Source organism: Cynocephalus volans, chromosome 6 (assembly GCF_027409185.1).
Source record: "Cynocephalus volans isolate mCynVol1 chromosome 6, mCynVol1.pri, whole genome shotgun sequence".
Taxonomy (NCBI): Eukaryota; Metazoa; Chordata; class Mammalia; order Dermoptera; family Cynocephalidae; genus Cynocephalus; species Cynocephalus volans.
The window spans coordinates 108,456,403-108,482,608 of NC_084465.1; the positions used below are offsets into that span (position 1 = coordinate 108,456,403).

General features: G+C 41.0%; 1 protein-coding gene across 3 annotated transcripts in view; it reads right to left on the reverse strand.

Annotated features, from left to right (window-relative positions):
- The window catches only part of SNX29 (sorting nexin 29), a 573,196-nt gene that overhangs the window by 502,605 nt on the left and 44,385 nt on the right, over positions 1-26,206 (reverse strand). For 2 of the 3 annotated variants that reach the window (XM_063099603.1, XM_063099601.1), the window contains one exon: positions 19,368-19,492. Coding sequence is in view for 1 of the 3 variants with exons in the window: in XM_063099601.1 (XP_062955671.1) it covers positions 19,368-19,492 (125 nt within the window). In the remaining 2 variants the exon portion in view is untranslated. Of the gene's footprint in view, positions 1-19,367; positions 19,493-26,206 lie in introns of those variants that run through there. The other variant, XM_063099602.1, reaches the window with a different exon arrangement.

Below are 26,206 nucleotides of genomic sequence, written 5' to 3' on the forward strand. Positions count from 1 at the left end.
CCAGTTTTCTTAACATTGGTTCATCAACACTTTTTCATGCTGCCAACAATAAAAGCAGCAACAGCAGCTACTATTTATCGAGCATTAACTTTACACCAGCCATTGCACTAAATACTTTATTTCTGACCTCATAACAGCCAAGGCCATCTCCATGTCAAAGACAAGGTCTGAGGTCTGGACAAAAGAAGTAACTCACCCAGAGATATACAGTTAGTAAGCAGTTCAATAGAAAGGAACCTCAAAAAAAAAAAAAAGAAAGAGACCTCAGAGCTAACTGCAAACCACTGAACCACGCCGCCTTTCAAAATGAGGGGACTCTACCTTCTTCAAAATGATCATGTCCACAACTGCTTAATATTCTAGGGGGCAAATCTGAATCTCTGCAGCCAGACCCAGCTTCCAATCCAGGAGCTAACCAGGCTCACAGACGCCTCTGAGAAAGTGACAAAGTCTTTGAACCTTTCTTCCAGAAGGATGCAAAAACAAACATCTCCAGAAACTAGATGCCAGGTTGATAAGCTCACTAATATTTCAATTCAACTTAACTAGGATCAACCACATTCTTCTAGTGAGCCCTGAACTGGGCTAGGCTACGGGCTACGAGGTAGAGACAAGGACTCATCCCTAAGGGGCTTCCAGTCGGGTGGGCAGCTCAAAGGGAAGAAGAGATCATTCAGCCAGATGACCCTGGGCAAGCCACTCAACCATGCTGAGCCTTGGATTCCTTGCCTGTAAAATGAACACAAAAGTATAGCATCGCCCCGGGTTACTGGGATAATGGAAGGAAAGGGACAAAAAACGCTGAGCACAGTGCCCAGCCCAAGATGAACAAGCACGCTTAGCATAATAATAACCTTCTTAGAAGAGGGCACTTGTGTCGCTGCTTCTTTTTTCTATTAACAGCATCCAAATGTATAAGTATACATGAGTGTGCATACATACTTGTGGATCAAGCCAAACTTTGGGATCATTTAGAATAAACTTCCCAGGAATGACTGAAAAAACTACTAACAGGGCAGTTCACTCAGCACTATCTTCTGTCTCAATCCCTAAAAGTCAAACTAATCCCCTTTCCAAACTCATCAGATCTATCCAAACCACAAAACGGTACAAAACAGCCTTCTTTCCACTTGCCCCCTCTCTCAGAAACCAGGACAGGCAGAATTTGGCAAGAGCAATGCCCTAGGCCAACCGGCCAATAAACATGTTTAGAAACACCCCAGACAACTTAAAAAACGCAGTCACCTCCCTCTGACCTTGAATGCGTAAGAACACTTTACAGTGTGTTTCACCTTTCAATTTTGCAAATTGCTTACTGCTACAGAATCCTTTTAAAGCTCCTCAGAGTGATGCTGCTGATAATAAGAATTATCCCTGTAGGGTTCCAGTTCCACTGCCAGAATTAATGTGGTCTATTTAAAGTGCACCTCACCTGCCAATTAACACATGCAGTGTCCATAATTTAATTTGAGAATATGTTCCAATCTGTTTGCAATGTGGGGTTAATTCCAAAAGTGGGCAAGTGCTTCTGGTTCCCTGAACACCTAAAAACCAACTGCCAACAAGAACAAGAGTCAGGAAGGGGGTGTTCAGGTGAGCTGCCCTGGGGCACTTGTTAGCAGAGAATGACTAATAGCACTGGACTTCTGGCAAAGTTTCTAACAGGCCTTGGTTAGTGCTGAGAATTCATACTTTGGAGACCACAAGGAAGACAAAAACCTTGGCTCAAATTCTGTTTTTAGGCATTGTGTGAGCTTGGGCAACTTATTTTGTCTCTATTTTCCTTATCTGTATAATGGGGATAACAGTACCTACCTCTAAGGATTGCTATGAGGAAATAAAAGTACATGTAAACTAACATCAATGTCAAGGGTTCGGATCCCTGTACCAGCCAGCCACCAAAAAAAAGAAGAGTACATGTAAAGTGTATCCAATAAATGCAGTCAATAAATGTTAGCTATAATTATTAACATACCTGGCATATAACTGGTGCCCAGTGAAAAACAGCTATGAATATCATTACTACCCTGGCAACAAAAGCCTGGGCACTAAGGCAGGCAAACAGCAGCTCTTCCCCTTTCCTCTAGAAACAGCATCCATCCCTCTTTCCTATAGGAAATGTGTTCCATCAGTTCCTTGTGAAGCTGCCTTCAGCACTACCCCAACCTCTCCCTTCCATGGAACTGGGCAGCAAACCCAGCGGGGCATCATCTGGCCATTGCAGGGCATCTGCAACTTTCACATAAATAGTTAGAAGGCAGGCAGCTGGTTCAAGGCTGTGCAGAGACAGAATCTCAAGACTCTTGACCTCACTGTCACAGAGGACTGAAACAACTCTGGGCATCACATTCACAAGTGGAGCAGGAAGAAAGGGGACAGGACAAAGCAGCTTATCAGCCCTTTTATAAGGCAAGGATTTGTAATCCCGGAAAATCACAAGGGAGCAGAGAAATTAGAGAACAGAATGTCAAGACTGGCTTAATCACTTGTGATCCATTACCGGGAGAAGGACATACCACAGCCACAAGCAAAATCAGGGTTCTATTAAGCCAAGGAAGACAGGGAGAATACATTTGAGGTAGGAAACAAACAGAATCAGCCATACTTGGTGTCAACCACTCCAAGAACAAAAGGGAAACCAAAATTTTCCATATTCCTCCCTGAGAACTGGATACAGGTGCTGCAAAATCCCAGTCACATCCCAATCTGGATAAGCCCGACTGCAAGGCGCAAATGGACTGGCAAAGCAGAGTTTCCAATTAGGAACTGTAGTTTTGTCACTTGGCCATCTTCCAACTAGCCACAAGACTGCCTCCTGGAACTAGAACATAAGGACCATGGTTTAAATACAAACCATATATAATAAACACTTGTATAAAGTATGTATACTTGACACAATTTTTAGCTTTTTAACAAACTGTGGTAAAATATACATAATAACGTTTTCCATTTTAACCTTTTTTTTTTTTTTGGCAGCTGGCCAGTTTGGGGATCTGAACCCGTGACCTTGTAGTTATAAGGCTGCGCTCTAACCAACTGAGCTAAGCGGACAGCGTTTTTTAACCTTTTTTTTTTTTTTTTTTTTTTTTTTTTGTCCTTTTTGTGACCGGTAAGGGGATCACAACCCTTGGCTCGGTGTCGCCCGCACTGCACTCAGCCAGTTAGCGCACCGGCCATTCCTATATAGGATCTGAACCCACAGCAGGAGTGCCGCTGCGCTCCCAAGCGCTGCACTCTCCCGAGTGCGCCACGGGGCCGGCCCTAACCTTTTTTTTTTACAAAAGATGAATGATAAGAGGATCTTAACCCTTGTCTTGGTGTTGTCAGCACGATGCTCTAGCAAGTGAGCAACTGGCCATCCCTGTATAGGGATCCAAACCCATGGCCTTGGTGTTATCAGCACCACACTCTCCCAAGTGAGCCACAGGCTGGCCCTTTTTTAACCATTTTTAACTGTATGATTCAGTGGCATTAAGTACATTCACAATGTTGTGCAACTATCACCACTATCCATTTCCAAAACTTTTTCATCATTCTGAACAGAAACTCAAACACCCATTAAACAATAACTCTGCCATTTTCCCCTCCCCCAGCCCCCCATAACTTCTACTTTCTATCTCTATAAAATTAACTATTCTAGGTTCATCATATAATATAACATCAAACAATATTTGTCCTTTTGTGTCTAGTTTCTTCAACATAATATTTTTGAGGCTCATCCACTTTGTATCATGTATGAATAGTATTTCATTCCTTTTGTAGTTTTATAATATTCCATTATGTGGATATACTACATTTTGTTTATGCATTTATCTGTTGACAGACATTTGGGTTATTTCCATCTTTTTGGATACTGTATAGAATGCTGCTATGAACATGGTTATACAAGTACCTGTTCGGGTCCATGCTTTCAATTCTTTTAGGTACTTATCTAGGAGTGGAATTGCTGGGTCATATGGTAACTCTATGTTTAATTTTTTGAGGAATTGTCAAACTATCTTCCACAGTGGCTGCAACCATTTTACATTAATACTTTTTGGGGGGAGGCGGGGAGTAGAGATTGGACTGCCTTTATTTCTCTGCAACTGAAATTAACTCTGGGTTTTGTTTTGTTTTGTTTTTGGCAACTGGCCAGTAGTGGGATCTGAACCCTTGACCTTGGCATTATCCACACCGCACTCTCACCAACTGAGGTAACCGACCAGCTCTAACTCTGCTTTTAAATTCCCTTTCAGTTAGTAAACTCCCTGTCAGTTGGAAAAAACAAAATTGACAAGTAAAGGTAACTTAGTCACTTCCAGTTTTATTTTTAATGTGGTAAAAAAATCACAACAAAATTCACCATTTTCAAGTGTACAATTCAGAACCTGAACCATTTTTTAAGAATGAATACATGCTTGATAGGCTGAAATACTAGATTACTTGTGAAGACTTCAGTAGATTTAAATTTCAAAATTAAACATCGCTACTGACTCCGTGAAACAAATGTCAATTATCATGGTGGGAGTGGATGGGGATCACAGAAAGCAGGAAAGCAAAGACAAATTACCACCTACTGCCCATATGTGACCTGGCTCCTCCTCTACCTCTCGACTTCACCTTGTCCCTCATCCTGCTACAGCCTCACGGGTCTCCTTGATGTTCCTCCAATGTGCCAAGCCTGCTCCACCAAAGGCCCACCCAGCCACGCAAGCAGAACCCACACCAGGTAGTCCACCTGAAGGAGTTTAATACAGGGACTCTGTCACAAAGATTTTAGAAAAGCTAAAAAGCCCAATAAGGGCCTTATTAAAGGCCACTTAGAGATGACTGGTACCAGAGACCAGAAGAACAAAAGGAAGAAATGGTGTTGGCAGGGCTGCTAGGCAACAGCTGGACTGTGGCAGACGGGTCTGTCCTAGGAGGAAAGTGGGATGTTCATGTGGGATGTTCATGGGACCCTGCTGGTGATGTCACCTAAAACAGGTGTGAGGGGAAGGAACACTCTAGCCTCTCTCTTCCTCCCACCTCAGCACCACCTCCAACTGGCCAAGCCATGCTAGAAGGCAATGGGCGAGGGAGCCTGGTAGACAGAGTTTGCAGGGGAAGGGCAGAGAATAATTGTGAGTACAAACAGGCAACTGACTGTTACAAGCCTTTGAATGTAACAGTCTCCATTCAAATGGCCCCCCAGAGGCTCTCTCTGACCACTCTACATACAATAGTAAAAACTCCACCCAGGGCAGACTGCTAGCAACTCATCAAAATCTATTTTCTTCTTCCTGAACACTCCTCTGCAGTGGCCAAGTGACTCCTCTCTTTCATCTGTCTGGTCTCCGTGAGCATCTGAAGTTTGAGTCTCTGAGTTCTAAAGCTCAGCACAGTACACTTGGCATTCACCCGTATTATGCAAGTCTACAGCACCTGCTTTATTAAAAAGTGGAAAACTTCTCTAGCCTCAAAGAAACAAGAACTTCTAAAAACTTGTGTCTCATTTCCTTTTAGGGACATACCCCCACCCTTTGCTGAAGAGTCATTTACATTCTGATAGGGGTAGAGCAAAAGACCCATGGAATTTACAGGCTGGATAATTACATCTAAAAACTGACAACTGGAAGGCCAAATCTGAGTTTTAATTTATGAGACACCATGATTAAACACGTCTGAAATAGCCAGAGGTCACGTTTGGCCAAGAGATATCAGTCAGCTATACCAGAACTTAAAATGCTGGGAAACTTTCCTACCCCTTAAAAGCCACTAGCCAATCCCTCTGTCACCCCAGGAATCCTGGACCCTCCCCAGGACCCTGTGGACATCCCCATAATCTGGCAACCAACAGGTTAACACCTAGCCCATGGGGGATAGCACCCTGGCTTCTGATATCCTTCCCCAAGGCCAGCTGTTCTCTACCAGCTGTTAACTATTTCTATCATCCTGGACAGAGCTCAGTATTTTCTCTGCACCTTTAGCAAACAGCTTTCAAGGTGTCTTTCATAAGAAGTAGCTGATTTGCAAGTTCATGAATACAACAGAGAAGCAATAAGAGGGAACCGAAAGTGTTTTGGTGGGAGGGTGGGGAGTGAACTTCCCATCACAATCAAAAGGATGGGTTCTCCTGGCACATGCTGCTTCTCCAAAATTAATTTTCTACAGAAATGAAATTGTTACCCAAGGTGACCCAATGAAGCTAAATATAAATTCTGCTTTGAGTTAAAATGCAATGAGCCGTTTTGAAAAATCCCCACAGAGGATCAAGGAAGTCGGTTTCTCTAATTTTATAGCTGGGGATATATTAATACCACCTGCTTCCAACTGACTGTGAAGATGTATTCACTCAGCAGAAGGAAGGGATTTAGATTTCCAGGAATATGAAGTGAGGATCCTTGAGTCATTATTTTAAATGTAGTCCTTTGGTGGCCTCTACAATGTAAGTGGCTAGGTAGCTTGCAGTACACTGGAGCTACAATGATAACCAACGACAGACCCAGTCCCAGAACTTCAAGACAGAGAAACAGTCAAGTAAACAGGTAGTGCCATACTCAGGTTTCATAAGAGAAGGACTCAGGGCTATAGGAGAGCACAGTCCAGCTGAATTGGGTAGAGAGCTCATGAATGACTTTTGAAAGGAATCTGAAACTTCAAGAGAGACTAGATCAAAACCACAGTGAGATAACACTTCACACCCATTAGGACGGCTGTTATTTAAAGAAAAGAAAAAGAAAAAAAGTGTTAGGGCCGGCCCCGTGGCGCACTCGGGAGAGTGGCGCTCCCGCCGCGGGTTTGGATCCTACATAGGAATGGCTGGTGCGCTCACTGGCTGAGCGCGGTGCAGGCGACACCAAGCCAAGGGTTGCGATCCCCTTACTGGTCACGAAAAGACAAAAAAAAAAAAAAAAAAAAGTGTTGGCAAGGATATAGAGAGATCGGAACCCTTGTGCACTGCCACTGCTGGTAGGAATATAAAATGGTACAGCAGCTGCGGAAAACAGTTTGGTATTTCCTCAAAAAGCTACACAGAATTACGACATGGCCCAGCAATTCCATTTCTGGGTATATACCCAAAAGAACAAAAACAGGGAAGAAGAAATATCTTATACCCATATTTGTAGCAGCACCATTCACGAAAGCCAATACGTGAAAGCAACCCAAGTGTCCTTTGGGACAAACAAAATGGGATATACACCTGCACTGAAACATTATTCAGCCTTAAAAAGGAAGGAAATTCTGACATATACAACAACACAGATGGACCTTGAAGACATTATGCTAAATGAAACCAAACACAGAAGAACAAATATAAGATTCCACATAAATGCAGTACCTAAAACAGTCAAATTCACTGAGATTAAGTAGAAGATGGTTGCCAGGGGCTGGGGAATTGAGCGTCGGTGTTTACTGAGTACACGGCGTCAGTTTGAGAAGATGAGAAGGTTCCAGAGATGGACGGTGGTGACGGTTGCACAACAATGTGAATGCCACCGAAATGTACACTCGGAATGGTTAAAATGGTAAATTTTATTATGTATATTTTACAACAATTTTTTGAAAAGAAGTTTGGGCAGTAGGGCTTTGGGTGAGGGCTGGGGAAGGAGGAGGGTAATGGAAGGGAAAGAACAGAGCGTACTTCCAGACCTGAGTTTCAGTACAGTAGAAACCAGGAGTGCTATCCAAAATAGAGGCTTTGGGACTGGCCAGTCAGCTCAGCTGGTTGCAGGGCAGTGTTGTAACACCAAGGTCAAGGGTTTGGATCCCCATACTGGCCGGCCGCCAAAAAAAAAGAGGATTTAACAATCTAAATTGGACAGAGGCACTGGGCAATGAAAAGGCAGAGGTACGGAAGGCCATATCCCCCAGAGTATCTAGCAGTAATGCTTTAGTTGCTGAATTGTAGGGAAGTCCCAGGGGTCTCAAAGCAGGGGCCTTGGCAGGAAGGGAACTTGTGGGGCTCGGGCCATCATTTCTTTGCCAACTGGACACAAGTGTTGCAAGGGTTTACCTGCCTGCTGCATATTAGCCTTGGGTGTACGAGAAGATATAAGAGGAAGAGCAGAGATAGACAAAGCTGGTAGGGAACAAAATCTCGGAAGCCATGCCAAGGTGTGTTACACTTTGTCCCAACTCCCACAGAGACCCATGGAAGAGCATTAAGTGGGGGGCGGAGGGGGGGAGTGGAACGTCTTTTAAGAAGAACCCTCTGTCTACAATATGCAGAGTGGTTAGAACTGATCCGGAGTGAAGGCAGAAAGACACAACTGGGGGAGAGAGAAGAGAACTCATTAAGGAAGGAGGAAACGTGAGTGGATCTGGGCCCATCTGAGAGAGAGAAAACACAGGGCTTCGTGAAGGACTGGTTTAGGGCAGAGGGGAGGGAGGAGGAGGAGGAGGCTAGGAGGAAGCCCAGAGCTGTCCAGGGGACCTGGGTGAAGGGCAGACCCATTTACTAAGCAAGGAACACAGGAGCAAACATGGGCAATGATGAGGATTCAGTCCTGAAAACTTTGAAAAGACTGAGGCACATCCAAACAGAGACACTCAAGAGAGAGACAGAGTTCAAGGGAGTGATCCGGGCTGAAGTCTAACTATGACAGTAATTGGCACACGGACAGCAATTTTCACAGGGAATTCAAACAGCATATGTAGAAACAAGAGTTGACAATGAATCTGGGATTCATAATATTTGAAGGTATAGAAGTGGTACACCAAGAAGGATCAGCAAAGAATTAGAAAGTGTGCCAAGAGGCCACAGCACTGCAGGAAGCAGGGAAGACAGCTTTCCAAAGTCAGAAGATCCTCAGTGCCAAAGAAAAATTAAATTTTACAAGTGGCTCAATAATAGCAATTGTGCCTCTGGTATATTCTGAACCATACCTATCACCTTGTAGTGGACTGCCAACATACAGCATGATACTAATATATTAGTGATTAAAAGAACATCAAATTCCAAGGTTATGCCATCAAATGCCAATAATTGCAGTGGTTCTTTCTTCTTTATCCAGCGGAATGAAAAATAATTAATTTTCCACACTGCATTCTACATTGGCTACTTGGGCTTCCAATAGCTATAAAGTCCACCAATACCAAGCCAAGCCTTTGGGTCAACTCTGGGCCACTTCTAATTCATTTTTGCTTTGTTCCTCAGAAAGAAATCACTTCCCCTGTAGCACTCTGGAGTGATCCTGGTATAAAGTACCCCAGGAGCCATGAAATATACTACTGTGCACATTGATTAATGCCCTTTCTTCCAACCAAGATGTATTCATTTATTGAACTGTTTTTGGTTTTGGTTTGTTTTTTTTTTTTTGGGGGGGGGGGGGGGCGTTTTATTTGGAAATTGGCCAGTACAGGGATCTGAACCCATGAACATATTTTTACCGAAGAACATATATACTGCCAGATACCACACTAGGAGCTGGGGAGTGATGAGGAAGCAAAACAAACATGGTGTCCTGCCTTCACAAAGCTTACCGTCTAGTGGGGTATACAGACAACAGACAGCTGAATGTGGTCTGATGAAAAGATAAGGTGGGATCTCCTGTCCTTTGTTCTGTAAGACAAGGGTTGGCAAACATTTTCTGTAAAAGGCCAAATAATAAATACTTTACACTTTAAAGGCCAGACAGTCTGTCATAACTCTGCCTAAGAGTAGCCACAGTCTGATGACACATGGGCACAGCTGTGTTCCAATAAAACTTTATTTACAGAGAGAGAGAGAGAGAGAGAGGAAAGAAGAAAGAAAGGAAGGAAGGAAGGAAAGAACGGCCAGATAGAGAATAACTAATGTCTGCTGCAATTATTTAGGCTAACCTAACTATAAGAAAATGCTTATACAACAAGCAGAACCAGACTCTGAAAATGCAGACTCCCTTCTCACCATTACCAAATCAATCACTTGTGTAAATAAATCCAGTCATTTATTAAAGTAAGAGGAAAAAAATTCCACTGGACACAGCAGACCCTCACTTCTGGGGTTTGAATCCAGCCAGTCCTAAAGCAGACACACCAGGTGACTTCATCCAAGCCTGAGTCCCTCATAACCCAACCATCTGGACAATCTATTCAATAGGAATCTGAGTTTGCAACGGACGCTGCCTCCCCACCCACCCACAATGCCCAACAAGACAAAGCTGAGTTGCTGGCTTCGCTGCTTATAATCATGTCTGTCTTGCCAATGTTTCATAAGTCAGGGATGTGTAGGCAAAAACTCTCCAAGGCAAAAACGAAAAGAAACCTGAATGTGAGGCACAAAACAAAAATACCTAACATGCAGCAAACTAGAGTATGGGAGATGTACACAGGCACTGATTAAAATTATCACAAAAATGAAGGAATACTGCATGCAAACTCATGCAGTATCTCCCAGGCTCTTTTATATCAGAAGGAAACCTGATTGTAGAAAAGTAAATGAAGATGGTCACACAATGATGGCACATCTGGCCACAGGAAAAGACGTCAATTCAATGCATTTTCAGATGGAAGATTAGTATGAAATCAGACCAATTTCCCAAAACAAAAGAAAAAAAAGCAAAAAAGCTAAAAGCTAGACAATTTTTTAAAAACTTTTTTAAAAAACTGAAGTCCTACAAGCTCTGCAAAGGCAGAAAAGACTTGAGGGACCAAGATCTCAAAGAAAACGGAAGTCCATAGACATTAGTCCTACATTCGGAGCCGTTTTTGCCCTTGAGGCTTTTTCCAACTACATAGAGATTCTGCGATGAACTCTCAGAATGCCCACAGAGTCTGTAAGGAAAAAAATTAATAGTACGACACTGGTAAACACCTCAGGGGTCAGCTGTATACTGCATAGAATAGTGTCCCCCCAAAATTCATGTCCACGGGAACCTCAGAACATGACCTTATTTGGAAAAAGAATCTCTGCAGATGTAATTAAGTTAAGATGAGGTCATACTGGATTAGGGTAGGCCCTAAGTCCAATGACTGGTGTCCTTGTAAGGAGAGGAGAGGACGCACAGAGACACAGAACAGAGTAAAGAAGGCCATATGAAGAGAAGGCCGGGATCAGAGCAGTGCGCTACAAGCCAAGGAACACCAAGGATTGCTGACATCCACCTAAGCTAGGAACAGATTCTCCCTCAGAGCCTCCAGAAGGAACCAACCTGCCAACACCTTGATTTAGGGATTCTAGCCTCCAGAACTGTGAGAGAAACAATTTCTGTTGTTTTAAGCCACCCAATTTGTGGTAATTTGTTACAGTAGCCTTAGGAAACTAATGTAAGCGAGAAGAAACCCCAGAGAACTACATCTGAGAAATAAGGGAGAAGCAGAAATACACCAGCTCGCACAGATGCTAAAGCCCAGGTGTGAATTGGCTTAATCCTTGATGAGATTAAATTGATCTCCCTTTGCCTTAATTGCCCTCCAGAAGCAACAGCAAATCCTCTCTGGAAAAAAAACATCATCCCAAACTTCAAATTATCTCTGCAATTCTTCATTGACAACACCTGACATTCAGTCAAAACTACCAGGCATGCACAAAGAATGTATTAAAAATCAAGACAAAAACAAACATAGGGAACTTCTGGCTAAAGCCAAGTAAGAAGTTTAGCAAAACCTCTCCCCTAAAAGCAATTATGAAACTCGATAAAATTAACAACCATTTCAGCACTCTGGAAATTGACTAAAAGCATAAAAATCCGAGAGGTATTTATGCTTGAAAACTGCTGAATTTCAGATAAAAACAGTAGGAATCCGTGGAGTTCTTGCCTGGGGCTTCTCCCATCTCACCCCACCAGACCCCCAGATAGGTTTATGCAGAGGCCAGTCAGGGTGGGGCAGGCCTAGAGGACCACAGCTTGCCTGCTGAGGGTGAGGGGAGCTCACTTGAATTGCAGTGTGGTCAATACCCTTGCCTGTGTCACTGTCAGTGGAATTGAGTTCTCTTGGCAGCAGGTGAGCAGGGAGTAACACTGTCAAGCTAAGTTTACCTGCCAGTAATCCTGCCAACTGGGCCAATTGTCGAGCTAGGGCTGGGTCTGGAGCTCACAGACCCCTCAAGCCTGTTCACAGACTGGGTCACAAACCCTTCACACACCAGGCTGGGTCACCAGACCCCTCACACGCAGGTCTATGAGCTAAGTAACTGGCAAACAGGTCCTTAAAAGCTGTAGGTTTGAGAGCATGGCCGTGTGCGGCGCACACGTGCATGCACACTAACTCCATCCACACACATACATACACAATTTGCTTACAAAGAATGCGCCACACCACCCCCAACCACACCGAAGGCAAGGGGGCCTGATTCAACTATTCTATTTTCCCAACAAACATCAACTCTACTAGCCTTAGACTGCAGTCATGGCTGGGTCAAAGATACCCCTGGTTGAGACTCCATGCCTGAATAGCAGGCTGGCCAGGGCCCAAGCTCACTCACTTCTGGCCAACCCTGAGGCTGTGTATGTGCACAGGGAAGACATGAAAGGAGTATCAGAATGAGAGGAGAGACCAGAACAGAAAAAAAAGTTTGTAGAGATGATGACTGAAACTTCCAAAATTTTAGTTGTATAGAATCTATATATCAAAGAAGCTCAACAAACCCCTAGTAGAATAAATAAAAATAAACCCACTATGAAACTGGATAAAATTAACAACCATTTCAACACTCTGGAAATTGACCAAAAGCACAAAACCCTAGATACCTCATGGTCAAACGTACTGAAAGCCAGATAAAGAAGGATTCGTGAAAGCAGCAAAAGTGACTCATCAGGAAGAAAGCATCAATTTGATTAGTAGGTGACTTCTCAGAAAGAATGGAAGTCAGAACCACGCATGAGCATGAAGGAACTTTGGGAGGTGATGGAAATGTTCTGAAAATGGATTCTGGTGACGGCTGCACAACCCTATAAGTTTACACTTAAAATGGGTGAATTTGATAGTAAGTAAATTACACTCCATTAAAGTTGTTTTTTAACAGAGTAATCACCTCTCTTTCCACCAAGTGAGGACACAGCGAGAAGGTAGCTGGTCGTCTGCAACCTGGAAGAAGGCCCTCACCAGTACCTGACCATGCTGGTGTCCTGATCTTGAACTTCCAGCCTCCAGAACTGTGAGAAATGAATTTCTGTTGTTTTGGGTGAAGGAAGGAACAAAGGAATAAACAAATAAATGAGTGATTTTTTAATTAAAAAACTACAACCCTAAAAATCCTGTTATACAAGGGGTGTTTTAAAAAGTTCATGGGAAAATTTATATTATCTTTTAATTCTATTTTTCCACAAATTTTTTAAAGAACCCTCCTATTAAGATGATTAGTGGGTATTATTAACAATTATACACCAATAAATTCAAAATTTTAAAACCAACACCTTCCTTAATAAAACACAACTTACCAAAACTCATACATGAACAAACAGAAAACCTGAATAGTGCTATATTAAAGAAAGTTAATCTGTAATGGGAAACCTTTCTACAAAGAAAGCTCCAGTTCCACCTTCATCAGTAAATTATTCCACTTGAAGAAGAAAAATGCCAGTTGTATACATACCCATCTAGAAATAGAAAATAAAAAAAAGAAAATACTTCCCAACTTGTTTCATGAGGCCTGAATAACCTTGATCCCAAATTGAAAAAGAAATTACAAGAAAATAGAGTAACATGTCAATTTATTCCATAAAGATAGATGTAAAAATCTTAAAATCAAATCCAATGATATCTAAAAAGAACATACATCATTACCAAGTTGGGTTTATTTTAGAAATTCAATCTCAATAGATGCAGAAAAAGCATTTGATAAAATTCAACATCCATTCATAATTAAAAACTCTTAGCAACTTAGCAACTAAATACAGAAGGGAACTCTTTTGTGTGTGTGAGAGAGAACTCTCTCAATCTGTAAAGCTTTTCCTCTGAGATTAGGAAGAAGACAAGGATGACCATATTTCCACTGCTATTCAAAATTTCACTGGAGGACCTACAGATATAATAAAGAAAAAAAAATCATAAAAATTTGAAAGGAAGCAATAAAACTCACCATTTGCAAAAATTAAAAAAGAAAAAGGAAAACATGATTACACAAGTAAAAAATCCAAAACAAACACAAAAAATACAGGTAAACTATTAGAATTAACCAGTGAACTTAGCAAGGTTGTTAGATATATGATCAATATACAAACAACTGCATTTCTATTTACTACCAACAAACTATCAGAAGATGAAAAATTTTTAAATGCCATTTATAACATCAAAAAAATCTCAAATATCTGGGAATAAACGTAACAAAATATGTTCACAGAAACATACAGAACAGTTTAGATAACCAGGCTTAAATAAAGAATGGCTACACCATGTCCATGGATTGGAATATTTGATAATGTAAATACGTGAATTCCTCCCAAATTGGTCTACTGATTCAGTGCAAACCCAATTGAGATTCCAGCAAGTTGGGCTTTTTTCTGGAAATTGACAAGAGGATTCAAAGATGCATGTGGAAATGCAGAAAGCCAAGAAGAGCCAAAACCCTGAAGAATAAGTAAAAGGATTTGCACTTAAAGATTTTTTATAAAAATATAGTAATTAAGGTAAATTGTTATTGGTACAAGGGTAAGTAAACTCAAAGAATATAATAGAAAGTCCAGAAAAATACCTAAAAATATATGGACACCTGATTTATGACAGAAGTGGTATAAGGACAGTTGAGAAAGAATAGTCAGTAAGTGGTGCTCAGTCAATTGGATAAGGATAAGGGAGAAAAAAATCTTGACTCTCTCACACCATATAAAAAAATTAATTCCAGGTAAACTGTAGATATCAAAATAAAAGGTAAAACAGAACTAGAAAATCAACGTATAATAATCTTCATTACTTTGGAATAGGCAAAGATTTCTTAAGCAGAATACAAAAGTTATATCATTAAGAGGGCAGATAAATTGGACTATTACTTTGGAATAGGCAAAGATTTCTTAAGCAGAATACAAAAGTTATATCATTAAGAGGGCAGATAAATTGGACTATGAAAAGCGTGTATCCTAGGAAGAACTTGTATATGGAATATATAAAGAACTCCTACAATTCCATAAGACAGCAACCCACTAGGAAAATAGGCAAAAGATCTGAACACCTGCATTACAAAAGAGGACACCTGAATGGCCAATAAGCCTAAGAAAAGGGGATCAACAGCATTAGTCATCAGGAAATGACAACTAAAACCACAATGAAATACCACTACACACTCCTCAGCACAATGTCAAGTGTTAGCAGGAATGTGGAGGCACCACTGCTTTGGTACAAACTGACCACTGATGAAAATACGAATTCCCCTTACCAGCCAGCCACCAAAAAAAAAAAAAAAAGAAAATATGAACTGGCATAACCACAGTTTCCTCTAAAGCTCAACATTTATGTAACCTATAACTAATTAATTCTACTCCTAGACTGAATTGAAACACATATATTCATTCACCAAAAAACATGTACAAGAACAGTCACAGCAGCACTACCAATAATTGCCCCAAACTGGAAATGGTCCAAATGCCATTAGTAGGAAAGTAGATAAACTGTAAAACACTAAATATCAGTGAAGGTGAACATGAATTAAGGTTCACCAACAACATGGCAGAATCTCACAAAACAATACTGAGTGAAAGAAACTAGACACAAAAGAGAACATACTAAATTACATTCAAAACCAGGCAATCCGTGGTACAAAAAGCCAGGGTAATTGTTACTTTTGGGGAGGAGGTGGGCAAAATAACTGGAAGAGGGCAGGAGGGGGGTTCTGGGGTACTGGTAACGTTCTATTCCTTGATCCTAGATTATACTAGCATGAGTGGAGTCACTCAGTGATACGCTGAGCTGTACACTTATCATTTGTACATTTGCCTGTATGCATAGACTAAAGTTTAGGTTAAAAACATGTCAAGTGTTCGGATCCCTGCACCGGCCAGCCACCAAAAAACAAAACAAAACAAAGAAAAACACACATCATTGCCCTCATTCAGCACTATAGGAAAAGTGACAATGGGTCTCAATAAAGTGAGCTATCACAAACTTAACATGTTCAAAAAAGTATTTCCTCTATCATGGACCATGATCCCAAAAGGACCAAAGTAAAATATCAAGATGTGGGAACAAGAAGTATTTTCCTGGTTCTAACAATGAGAAAGACAGCAGCACAGTGCAAATGTAAATGGCAACCAACACTCCATCTCTAGGGTTAGGGGCAATAGGGAGAGGTGGAGACTGTGGTGAATAGAGCACATTTGCCCCATCTACAGGGGGCAGTCATATTCTGCTCCAGCCAAAGACACCACTGCAAATGTGGGCCCAGAGTCACAGACTGAAGTTTAAGAAAAGCAAGAAATCCATATTTCAACATGAAATCTCACAATTTTTAAATGTAGGCAACTCTTAAAAAAAGAAATTTAAGCACACTGTACAAGGGCACTAGTTTCTGAACTCAGTTCTCCGTGCACCCTCGCCCCAGAGGACCAAATGCAGACACTAGCATTATCTACTGTTTTGTGATTTTCAACAATATCATTTTGTTCAGTCATTACTTTGAAGTTAAGCTTTTCTCTCTTTAAAAGTTCATGCTTCTCATCGGTAGACAGAGCTAACACAACAGAAACCTTGTGGATTAATTCACTGTTATTTCTTCTCCCCTGTCACTTTCAATTTAGTTAACTGGTCTACAGTGGTCTACAGAGGAGCAATAATGGGCATCAGCCCAATGCCAGAGAAGGGAGAAGTAGTTTAAAGAGGGAAAAGGCAGGAATTTGAAGTCAGTCTGACCTGGGTTGGAATACTCAGCTCTGTGTTTTACCAGCTTAGGCAACTTAACTTCTTTGAGCCTCGGTTTCATCAACTGAAAAATAAGGACACAGTGGCCTACCCTGGAAGGCTGCTGCCATGCTGTTATCCAACACCAGCCCTGGCAGCTCTGCACCAGGGCCTGGGCTTCGCAGGCACACTCTCATGGAGCCCCCACCATACCCCTTCCTTATATAACACATGAGGAAACAGAAGTTCAGAGAGGGGATGTCCCAGAGAGCTCATGTGTGACAAGTCACTGAGTGGGGATTTCAACCCTGTCACCTGCCTCCAGAGCCAATGGTCTTAACCGCTATGCCACACAAAGCGGCTAACCCCATAGTCAGCATGGACGAGGGGACAAGCGATGCTCATTTCCATGCAATTCTCCTCGGATTTCCTTCATTCTGTCTGAAAGGGTCATTCCAATGGCTTTAAAAACAGCCTCAAGAAGCCATTAATCTGATCTTCCCCAGCTCTTAGCAGTTGAAAAACCTCCCGTCCCCCACCCTGTGAGGATTTTAATCAAACATTCAATAGAAGGAAAGAAGTTGTGATCAGGACTATGTAGCAACCAGTGAATGGTTAATTAACACTGCTGACAATGACAAGGAAGCCCTTGGCAGTCACTCAAGGGCTAAGCTAGTTGGTCCTTGCCCTTCTCCTAATTGGCTAAGAGGCCACCCAGCACATCCACGTCAGCAGAAAATAGCCAGAGACTGCCCGTTCATGTGTCTCTTCACAATGCAGGTGTAGAACTCACGCTAAGACAGAGAGGAGCGGCAAGAACACCAACACTTTGCAAACATGTTGGTGCTTCTGATTATCAGGGCCAGGTAACAAAAACACAAAAAGTGTTCTAGTCTGGATGGGAACAGAAAGAGTCACTCTTTATGGTCAAAAGATCAGAGCCTTAAACAGGGGTGAGATGGAAGAGTAGTTAAAAGGGTACTGGGGAGAGGAAGGTAACTGGTTAAATATTTATTAGCTGTTATGAATTAAAGGAGCTGCTTCAAATGAAGTTCTCACTGTATCCTCCTGAAACCCCCAAGCAGACAAGACTCCCCTCCTTTACAGGTAGAAAAGCTAAGGCTGAGAGGGGAACTTTCCCAAGGTCATACAAGGCAGACCCTCGCAGTCTAACTCCAAAGCCAGGGTTGCCTCCACCCTGCCCGGCAACTGCCCTCGGCTGGATGGGAGCAGACCAAGAGCCTCTTCGCTTACTCCACACCAGGTCCTCTAAGGTCACTCCCCCTGAGACAGATAGGATGGAAATGAGATGAAATATGAGAGTCCAGGAAGTCTAGGGGGTTTCTAGGAAAAGCTATGTCCTCGAAAAGTTCATCAACCAACCCAGAACACTGAGCCGCCCCCACGCAGAGGCTCGGAAGCATCCCAGAGATGAGAAGCCACTGCAACACTCTTGAGACTCACACACAGGTGGCCAAGGCAGCTGGCAGTGATTTCTACACACGGTGAGGCCCCTGAAGCTGGCTTTTCTCTGAACTGGCTCCCTCCGTCCCTGTTTTTTATGAAGCAGACGCAGAAGCACTGAGGGAAATTGAACAGTGACAGGAATCTCTCTCAAGGCTGTCCCTTGACACCAACAATAGTCATTTCTTAAAATGAGCTACTGGTGAGATGAATAGGAATCAAAAATTTGTTGAAGGGCTGAGAAGAAAGAAGGTAGAGACAGCAACTTGAGGGAGAGAGAGGCTAAGGATTCAGTTAGCAGAGAATTTTCAGACACCTCCACCAACCACAACCTGGCCTGCCTTCCTGCTGTGAAAGAAGAACTAGCTAAAGATAACACATTTTACTCAGCAGTAGCACTGCCATTATTACAGTGACAAGAAAGATTCAAAACTTTGGGGCAGCAGCCACAAGCAGAGTTGGAAAGAACCTGCTCTTTGGAATGTGGGGGGAGGAGGACTCCATAGGACGTTTTGTATATGACATGACACACTCCAAGGTGCAGAAGCAAAGCAAATCACTTTGAACAGTTTCCTCATCTATACAGCAGAGATAAGAAAGGTCCCTACTACTTATCAGGCTGTCATGAGAAGTGCACGAGTTAATTTATATCAAAGACTAACAAAATGCAGGCTTGCACTAAGAACTAAGTGTTAGTAGTTGTTATTAGCATTTTCGCTATCATTCACACGGGAAATGCCTTTACAACGTTAAAATGGATGACAGCAGAACTCTAAGCTCAGAGACTGGCAGGGTTTCTGTTGCTGTTGTTAAAGACATTTAATTATGAAACGCCATGCTATCCCCATGCATTAAATTAAAACAGATTATTAAATTTCCCAGCAATTGCCACACCATATTGGTGAAATAAGCACATTGGCTACAGGCCCCCAAACCCAGAGAAGTGTCTAACATATGGCTCTGAGAATTCTGCACAAAAGATGACCTCATTTAAATTAAGATGCCAGACAATGCCATTATTTTTTTTTACTACAAATAAGATTTCTGCATGCATGTGCACGCACACACACACATCTCCAACCCCAGTCCCATACAATGACTGCCTTGCCTACTATTAAAAAATAAATAAAAATAAAAAGAGAGAGCAAGAGAGACAATAAGCCCCTCCTGTCCAGAATCAGGCGGAGCAGTACCTGTTTCAGTTTTGCTGGCGAAGCCGGCTGCCTGTTTGATCGCTGCCGCTGTGAGTGCCAATCCTCGACTTCTCTTCAAGCCATGCTGCAGGACCGCTTCAAACTGGGCACACAGGCAGGTTACCCTGTGAAAGAACCAGTGACTCATCAATCCACACTGTGAAGGGAGTAGCAACCAAGGTGGTGGCCCAGAATCTCCAGGGAGAGAGTGAGTCCCCAGGTATAAACCCCGATGTAGATAGGAGCATCTGGATTTCCAGGCAGGGGCTTGGTAATTGACCTGCGCTGATCCACCACCACCCCCTATTTATGTTCATTTCACATAACTCAGGGATGCCCCCAACACAGTCTACCATAGTCATCAGACCCATGAAAGCATAGTAACAATTCAGAGGAACAACAGGAAAGGGAATTGGTGCCAGCTAGCAGGAGGAAAAAAAAAAACAATTAAAAACAAATCAGTTCCGGTAGGGAGGGACTGTGTGTTAATTGTATCCAATTCCCAAATTTCAACTCTAATTCATATCACATGTAGTTTAAGGAATACTATTGTATTTTCAGAGACTGAATTCACCAGTCTGCCAAATTGGAAATATTGCATAATTTCATGGCCTGTTACATACAATAAAAAAAATATGAATTCCAATTCTTGTTCTTTATTTTGTTGTAAGAAATTACATTGTGAACTCAGATCCAGAGTTGACAGAATTTTCAATTAAGTTTCTATTACCGTGCATTTAATTTAATGTATTTCTCAATAACCAAAGAAACAGGAGATTCAGGAACATGTCTACAAAGACAAGGTCATAGCAACTACACTCGATTCTTGCAATCCTCGCAGGGCTCTGCCTCTCTGCATCTATGGACTTGAGAGGCAAGCCTTCCATTCATTCACGCAACAAATATCGAGAAACCCTGAACACCTGACATGTGCCAGGCACTATTCTGGGCTCAAAGGTGGGAGCGAGACAGGCAAGGTCTTTGCCTCACCACAACTGCACGGTTCTAGCAGAGGCAGATACACAAAAAAGCTAACCAAGCCATTTCAGTTAATGAGGACTTTGAAGAAAATAAAGCAGAATGAGGGGGTAGGTGGAGATGAGGCAGAACAGGCTTAGATTCTGTAGACTGAATAGTGGTAGCCTTAGAGTTATGACCTGGATATGACAAAAGGCAGCAGGCTGAACAGTGGTGCCCACTGCAAAGGCCCTGAGGTAACTACCATCTGGCTCAACCCTGCCTAACTGCAGGTATTTCCTGCTGCACCCACCCCCATACCTGTAGCAATAATACTCCAGGTGTTTATCATTCTGTGGGTGATAAAACATTGTCATACTCATTATTTCACAAGCTTCTCCCATCAAGATTATGATATAGGTGAGGCAGGTATTATTATCTCCATTTTACACTTGAAGAAACTGAGGCTTAAAGACATTTAAGTGATCTCCTAAAGATAGTGCATGATGAGCCCCACCCAACCCCGTGTTGATCCAATGTAGTTTCTACTATACCCCATACCACCATGACAAACATCCTTTATTCTAAGATATAAGTCCTCTCATGCCCATACCCAATCTTTATTCAAGTGATTCTGTCTATACCAAGCAACCCTAACACAGCACCAGCAAATAAACAGCATTCGTGCCTTTACTCTGTTTTCCATGACTGTGACAGACATCACGAATCCATCCCAGCAGCCTAAGCTACCACTGCCAAATGATCAAGTTGGCGCTCCACAAGAGGAAGCCTACTTGGTATCCCAAACCTAATACTTCCCCTCAACTACACTATTTGGTTTGCACCTCCTATCTTGTCTTTCCCGGATCCCCTAGCTCGATACCTGGTACACAGTATGTGCTCCACAAATGTTTTTCCAGTGGGTAGGTAAATAAATGGGTGATTAACCCTGAACCATGGGTCCTAGAATACTCCCCAACATTGAAACAACACTCTTTGCTGGGCAGATGTCACTCTTAGATATTACATGTGCATATGCTAGTTAATCTCTCTTCATATCCATGCAGGCATATGGTTGAGAGCTTCCTGAAAGCTGGGACAGTCACCAAAACTATCTAAATTCCACAATAACCAAAATAGTGGCATATAGCAAAATGGACAGGGCCCTGTCTCAGGGGGAAAAAAAAACCAAAACAAACCACCCTGGGCTGTGTTCAGAGTTCTCTGTAATTAACCAAAACCTCTAACCTTTAAAAGAATGGTCTGCAAAATACAACAATCAACCTAACAATCCCCAGCAGTTTGCTTGGCTCCAATGCACAGGTCAGTAACTGCCAGGCAAGTTCTAGATAAAACCTGGCCCCTAAGGAGAATGGAATGTAGGCGAACTGCACAAACCCAGTCCTCAAGGTTTGGGTTGCATCAGTACTACCTACCAGATGCACACAGGTCACAATTAACCTAACACAGCAGAAAAACTCAGGTGGGTACTAATCTCATAATTAACTCATTATGACTCCTGTCTTGCTGAAGGCCATTCTACTTAACATCTTCCCCGTGTCTCCTTTTAACCTCCCCATTTCGCCTGAGCTTGTCATTCAAGACTTAGCTCTAGTACCCCTTCCTCCAGGAAGCCTTCCTGAGTACTTCTCCATTCTGAGCTTCTTTCTACTGTAGCACTTGCCACTTTCTCTGTTAATGATCTGATGTTCATGCTGTCCCCTCTTGCTAACTGTGAGATGCCCTTGCACTCAGCACAATATGCCTGGCTATTACGGAGAATGTGACCAAAATGGTCCCTCCCCACAGAACTCAGATTTTGAATTTGATGTTCATTTTTATGAAAGATGCACCTCAGGAGTTCTTATATAATTGGCCATTCAAATCCAGGTCAGTCAGGACTGGTGGATCAAGAGAACACACTTGGCCAAGCACACAAATCTACTCTTTAGCTTGTGGTGGGCACACTATGAGGCATTGATTTATAACCATGTCATCCTAAGGTTGTCCATTGCTTCCTATCCTTGCTTGGCTATATGGTAATTCCTGCAAAATGAAAGGGGCACCTGCTTTAGTGCAGCTCTTTATGTTCTCAGCTCAGTCCCTCCTATTTCCCAGGCTGCTCTCTGCTAACTGCTCTTAGGCTTCACTGTGACGGGTTGGTTGTCTCCATCGCATTTCATCACATCAAACTTCCACTCAAAGTTAATGAATTGGGACATGTTTTTAATTAAGTGGGGCACTGAATAACTGAATGTTTTAATTTTTTAAAAAGTACCAGTCAACAAAATCACTCCAAATTTTTATGCATACAGCTGTTTCCCAGATGAATGGTTAAATAAAATGTGGTACACCTGTACAATGGAATACTATCCAACAACAAGAAGGAATAAAGTACTGATTACGTGCTACAATATTTATGAACCTTGAAAATATTATACTAAAGAAGCCACTCCCAAAAAACCACACACTATGATTCCACGAAATGTCCAGAAAAGATAAACACAATGGTGCTTCCAAAAGTTGATAGAAAGATTTTTGTTATCATTTAATTCCATTTTTCCAAGAGCTTTTGGAAATATCCTCATAAAATAACTTTCTCCTGCTGTATTTAACACTGTACACCAACACCAGCATAGCTGGATGCTGCACCAGCTCAACTAATTCACTGCTAAGATTCCACATGCATTTGTTTTCACAAGTTTTGTCCTATATTTCAAGATTGTTTAGCCCGCCACATTAATCTGTTATAAGATTCCTAAGAATCCTGTACTATTTTATGGCAAATGTTAGAACAACAAACAAAATCAGTAATGCTGCATTTTTATAAATTGCATCAAATTAACCTTGTGATGGAAGGGCATATTTCAAATTGATTATTTTACTATGTTACAGCTTTACTGGAACTTTTTTGAGAAAACCAAGTATAATTGTGAAAATGGACTGGATTATCCCCATTTGTAAAACTCCAGTGTTACCTAGAATGGAGTCAGTTATACCCATAAAAATCAGCCAATTAACAGCGTTAGCCATATCTCACATTTAAGACAGTACAATAATCAACTATCCTGCTAAAGCAAGGCCATTACATGACTATCATTTGAAATGGGCCATGCCCTACATTTGTTTATAAATTAAGTTTTCAAAAAGGTTCGCACCCTTTGCTCATGAATTTCACTAGCAGAAATCAATCCTATACTATAATCTACAAGTCAGGTAAAGATTTAAGAATAAAAATATTCAGAACAATATTATTTACACTAATGGAAAGTAGGAAATATCTAAATATTTAACACTTGGAAAACTGGTTTAAAAAATAGCACAGCATATAATCAGATGCCACTTAGCCATTAAAAATATCTACCAAGAGCTTAAAATAAGCTAACATGTTTATAATATAATGCAAAATGGAAAATAAGCAGGATATGAAACTGTACAATAAGTATGCTCTCAACTATGCTTTAAAAATATCACAAAACAACTCTGAAGGGAATTATGTAAAAAAATTAAAAGCCACTTGGTGAAAAAATGACTAGTCATGTTTTTCTTGCCTTCACACTTCTCCCAACTTTAGCTTGTTTTCTGAAACAGGCATTAAAATGTATTTATGCCTCAAGAACCAGAAATATTGCTACCTTGAGCTACAGATAATGAAATATGGTTTAAAGGTTATGGTGAGGAAAAACCAGGCAACTATTTAAAATGCTTATAGAGAACATAAAAAAGCATTTTTTAAAGCTTAGATTACAATGTTACATTTTTTAAAAAGGAGATCTTCAAAAAGCCATAAAAATGTTTCTAATCCACAAATTTTAAAAATACTGCAATAAAAGACACTATAACATTAAAAGTTGGTTTTTTTTAAGTAGACAAAAATAGGAGAAAGGAATTCTATTCATAATAGTAGCAAAAATAAAAGAAATCATATTTTTAACAAGAAAGAGATACAAGTCCTATATCAAGAAACCCATAAAATTTTATTAAAGGGTATAAAGATCAAAATAAGTAGAAATGCCATTTTCCTGAATGAGAAGGCTTATTAAAATAAAAAATATCAATTCTTCCCAAATTAATGCTTGAGGGGTCCTCAAAAAGTTTATGGAAAGATTTTTATTGTCTTTTAATTCCATTTTCCCACAAGCTTTTTGAAGTTTGCTTGTATAAACTTAATACAATAGTAACAGCTGCAGTAATCATTTGGCACAGTGTGGTTTTGGGTACAGGGATAACAAAACAAACTGATGGAACAGTATAGAGTTATTCCAAATAAATAAGGAAACATTTTATACTTAACAATGGTAGCACTTCAATTCAGATGGGCAAGAATGAGCTATTTAATGGCACTGACACAAGGGGCTACAAGGCTGGAAGAAAATAAGAATAAACTTCTGTCTCAAACCAGAGATAGAACTGAATTCCAAATGGATCAAGATCAAAGAAAAATTTAAGTGTAAAAAAAAATTAATAATAAACCTGTAAAAGTAATAGAGAAAAATGCTGAAGAACTTGAGAACAAGATATTCTAAAGGCAAAAATTGTGAAGGTTCACAGAATTAATCACATAAAATTTTCAAATGTCTACATGGCAAAAGATATCATAAACACAGTGAAATAATGACAGACTGGAGAAAATATTTACAGCACATATAACTGAAAAAAGATTAATTCACAGTACCTGAAGAGTTTCTACAAATGAATAAGAAAAAGTCAAGCAACTCAAAAAAAGACAAAAAAGATGAACAAACCAACCACAAAAGGAGGAAATACAGTCAGCCAATAAAAATATGAAAAGATATTCAAGCTCACTAGCAGCCAGGAAAGAGCAGCAACACTAAGATACCAATTTAGGACTAAGCATTTTAAAAGCAATCATAGTGCTAGCAAGAGTGTGAAGAAATGGGTATTGTTGATAGGAATATAAATATATCCTACTTTATTTTCACTAGGGGAAAAAAAGGAATATGAATATAAATTGCTACATCTTTCTGGAAAGAGATCAAGCAGTACAACTTTTTTAAATGCCCATACCCTTTGACCTAGCAATCCCACTTCTAGGAATTACACCCTATAAAAATAAAAGCACTACCAATTAGAAAATGAGCAAGATATGAACAGACATCTCACCAAAGGGGATATACAGATGGCCAATAAGCACATGAAAAGACTTTGAACATCATTAGCCATTAGGGAAATGCAAATTAAAACAACAATGACATATGACTACACACCTGTCAAAATGGCTAAAATACAAAATCATAACACCACCAAATGTTGACAAAGACGCAGAGAAACTGGATCATACATATGGCTGGTGGGGATGTAAAATGGTATAGCAACTCTGGAAAAGAGTTTGGGAGTTTCTTATAAAACTAATTATGCAAATACCATACAACCTAGCAATAGCACTCTTGGGTACTCAGCCCTGAGAAATTAAAACTTATGTTCACACAGATAACCTAGACATGAATGTTCACGTCAGCATAATTTGTAATAGCCCAAAACTGAAAACAAACCTGATGTACTTCAATGAGTTAACGATTAAATAAACTGTGATACATTCATACCACGGAATACTCTTCAGCAATAAAAGGGAACACACTATTGACAAATTCAACAACCTGGATGAATCTCAAGGGAATTAACGCTGAGTGGGGGAAAAAGTCAATCCCAAAAGGTTTGGGATTCCATTTATATAACATTCTTGAAAAGATACAGTTATAGAAATGGAGAACAGAATAGTGGCTGCAAGGAGATACGACAGGGAGAGAGGGAACAGGAAGGAGTGGGTGTGGTTATAAAGGACAACAGAAGAATCCTGTGATGATGAAACTGTTCTGTACCTTGACTGTGATGGTGGAAACACGAACCTACACAGGTGATAA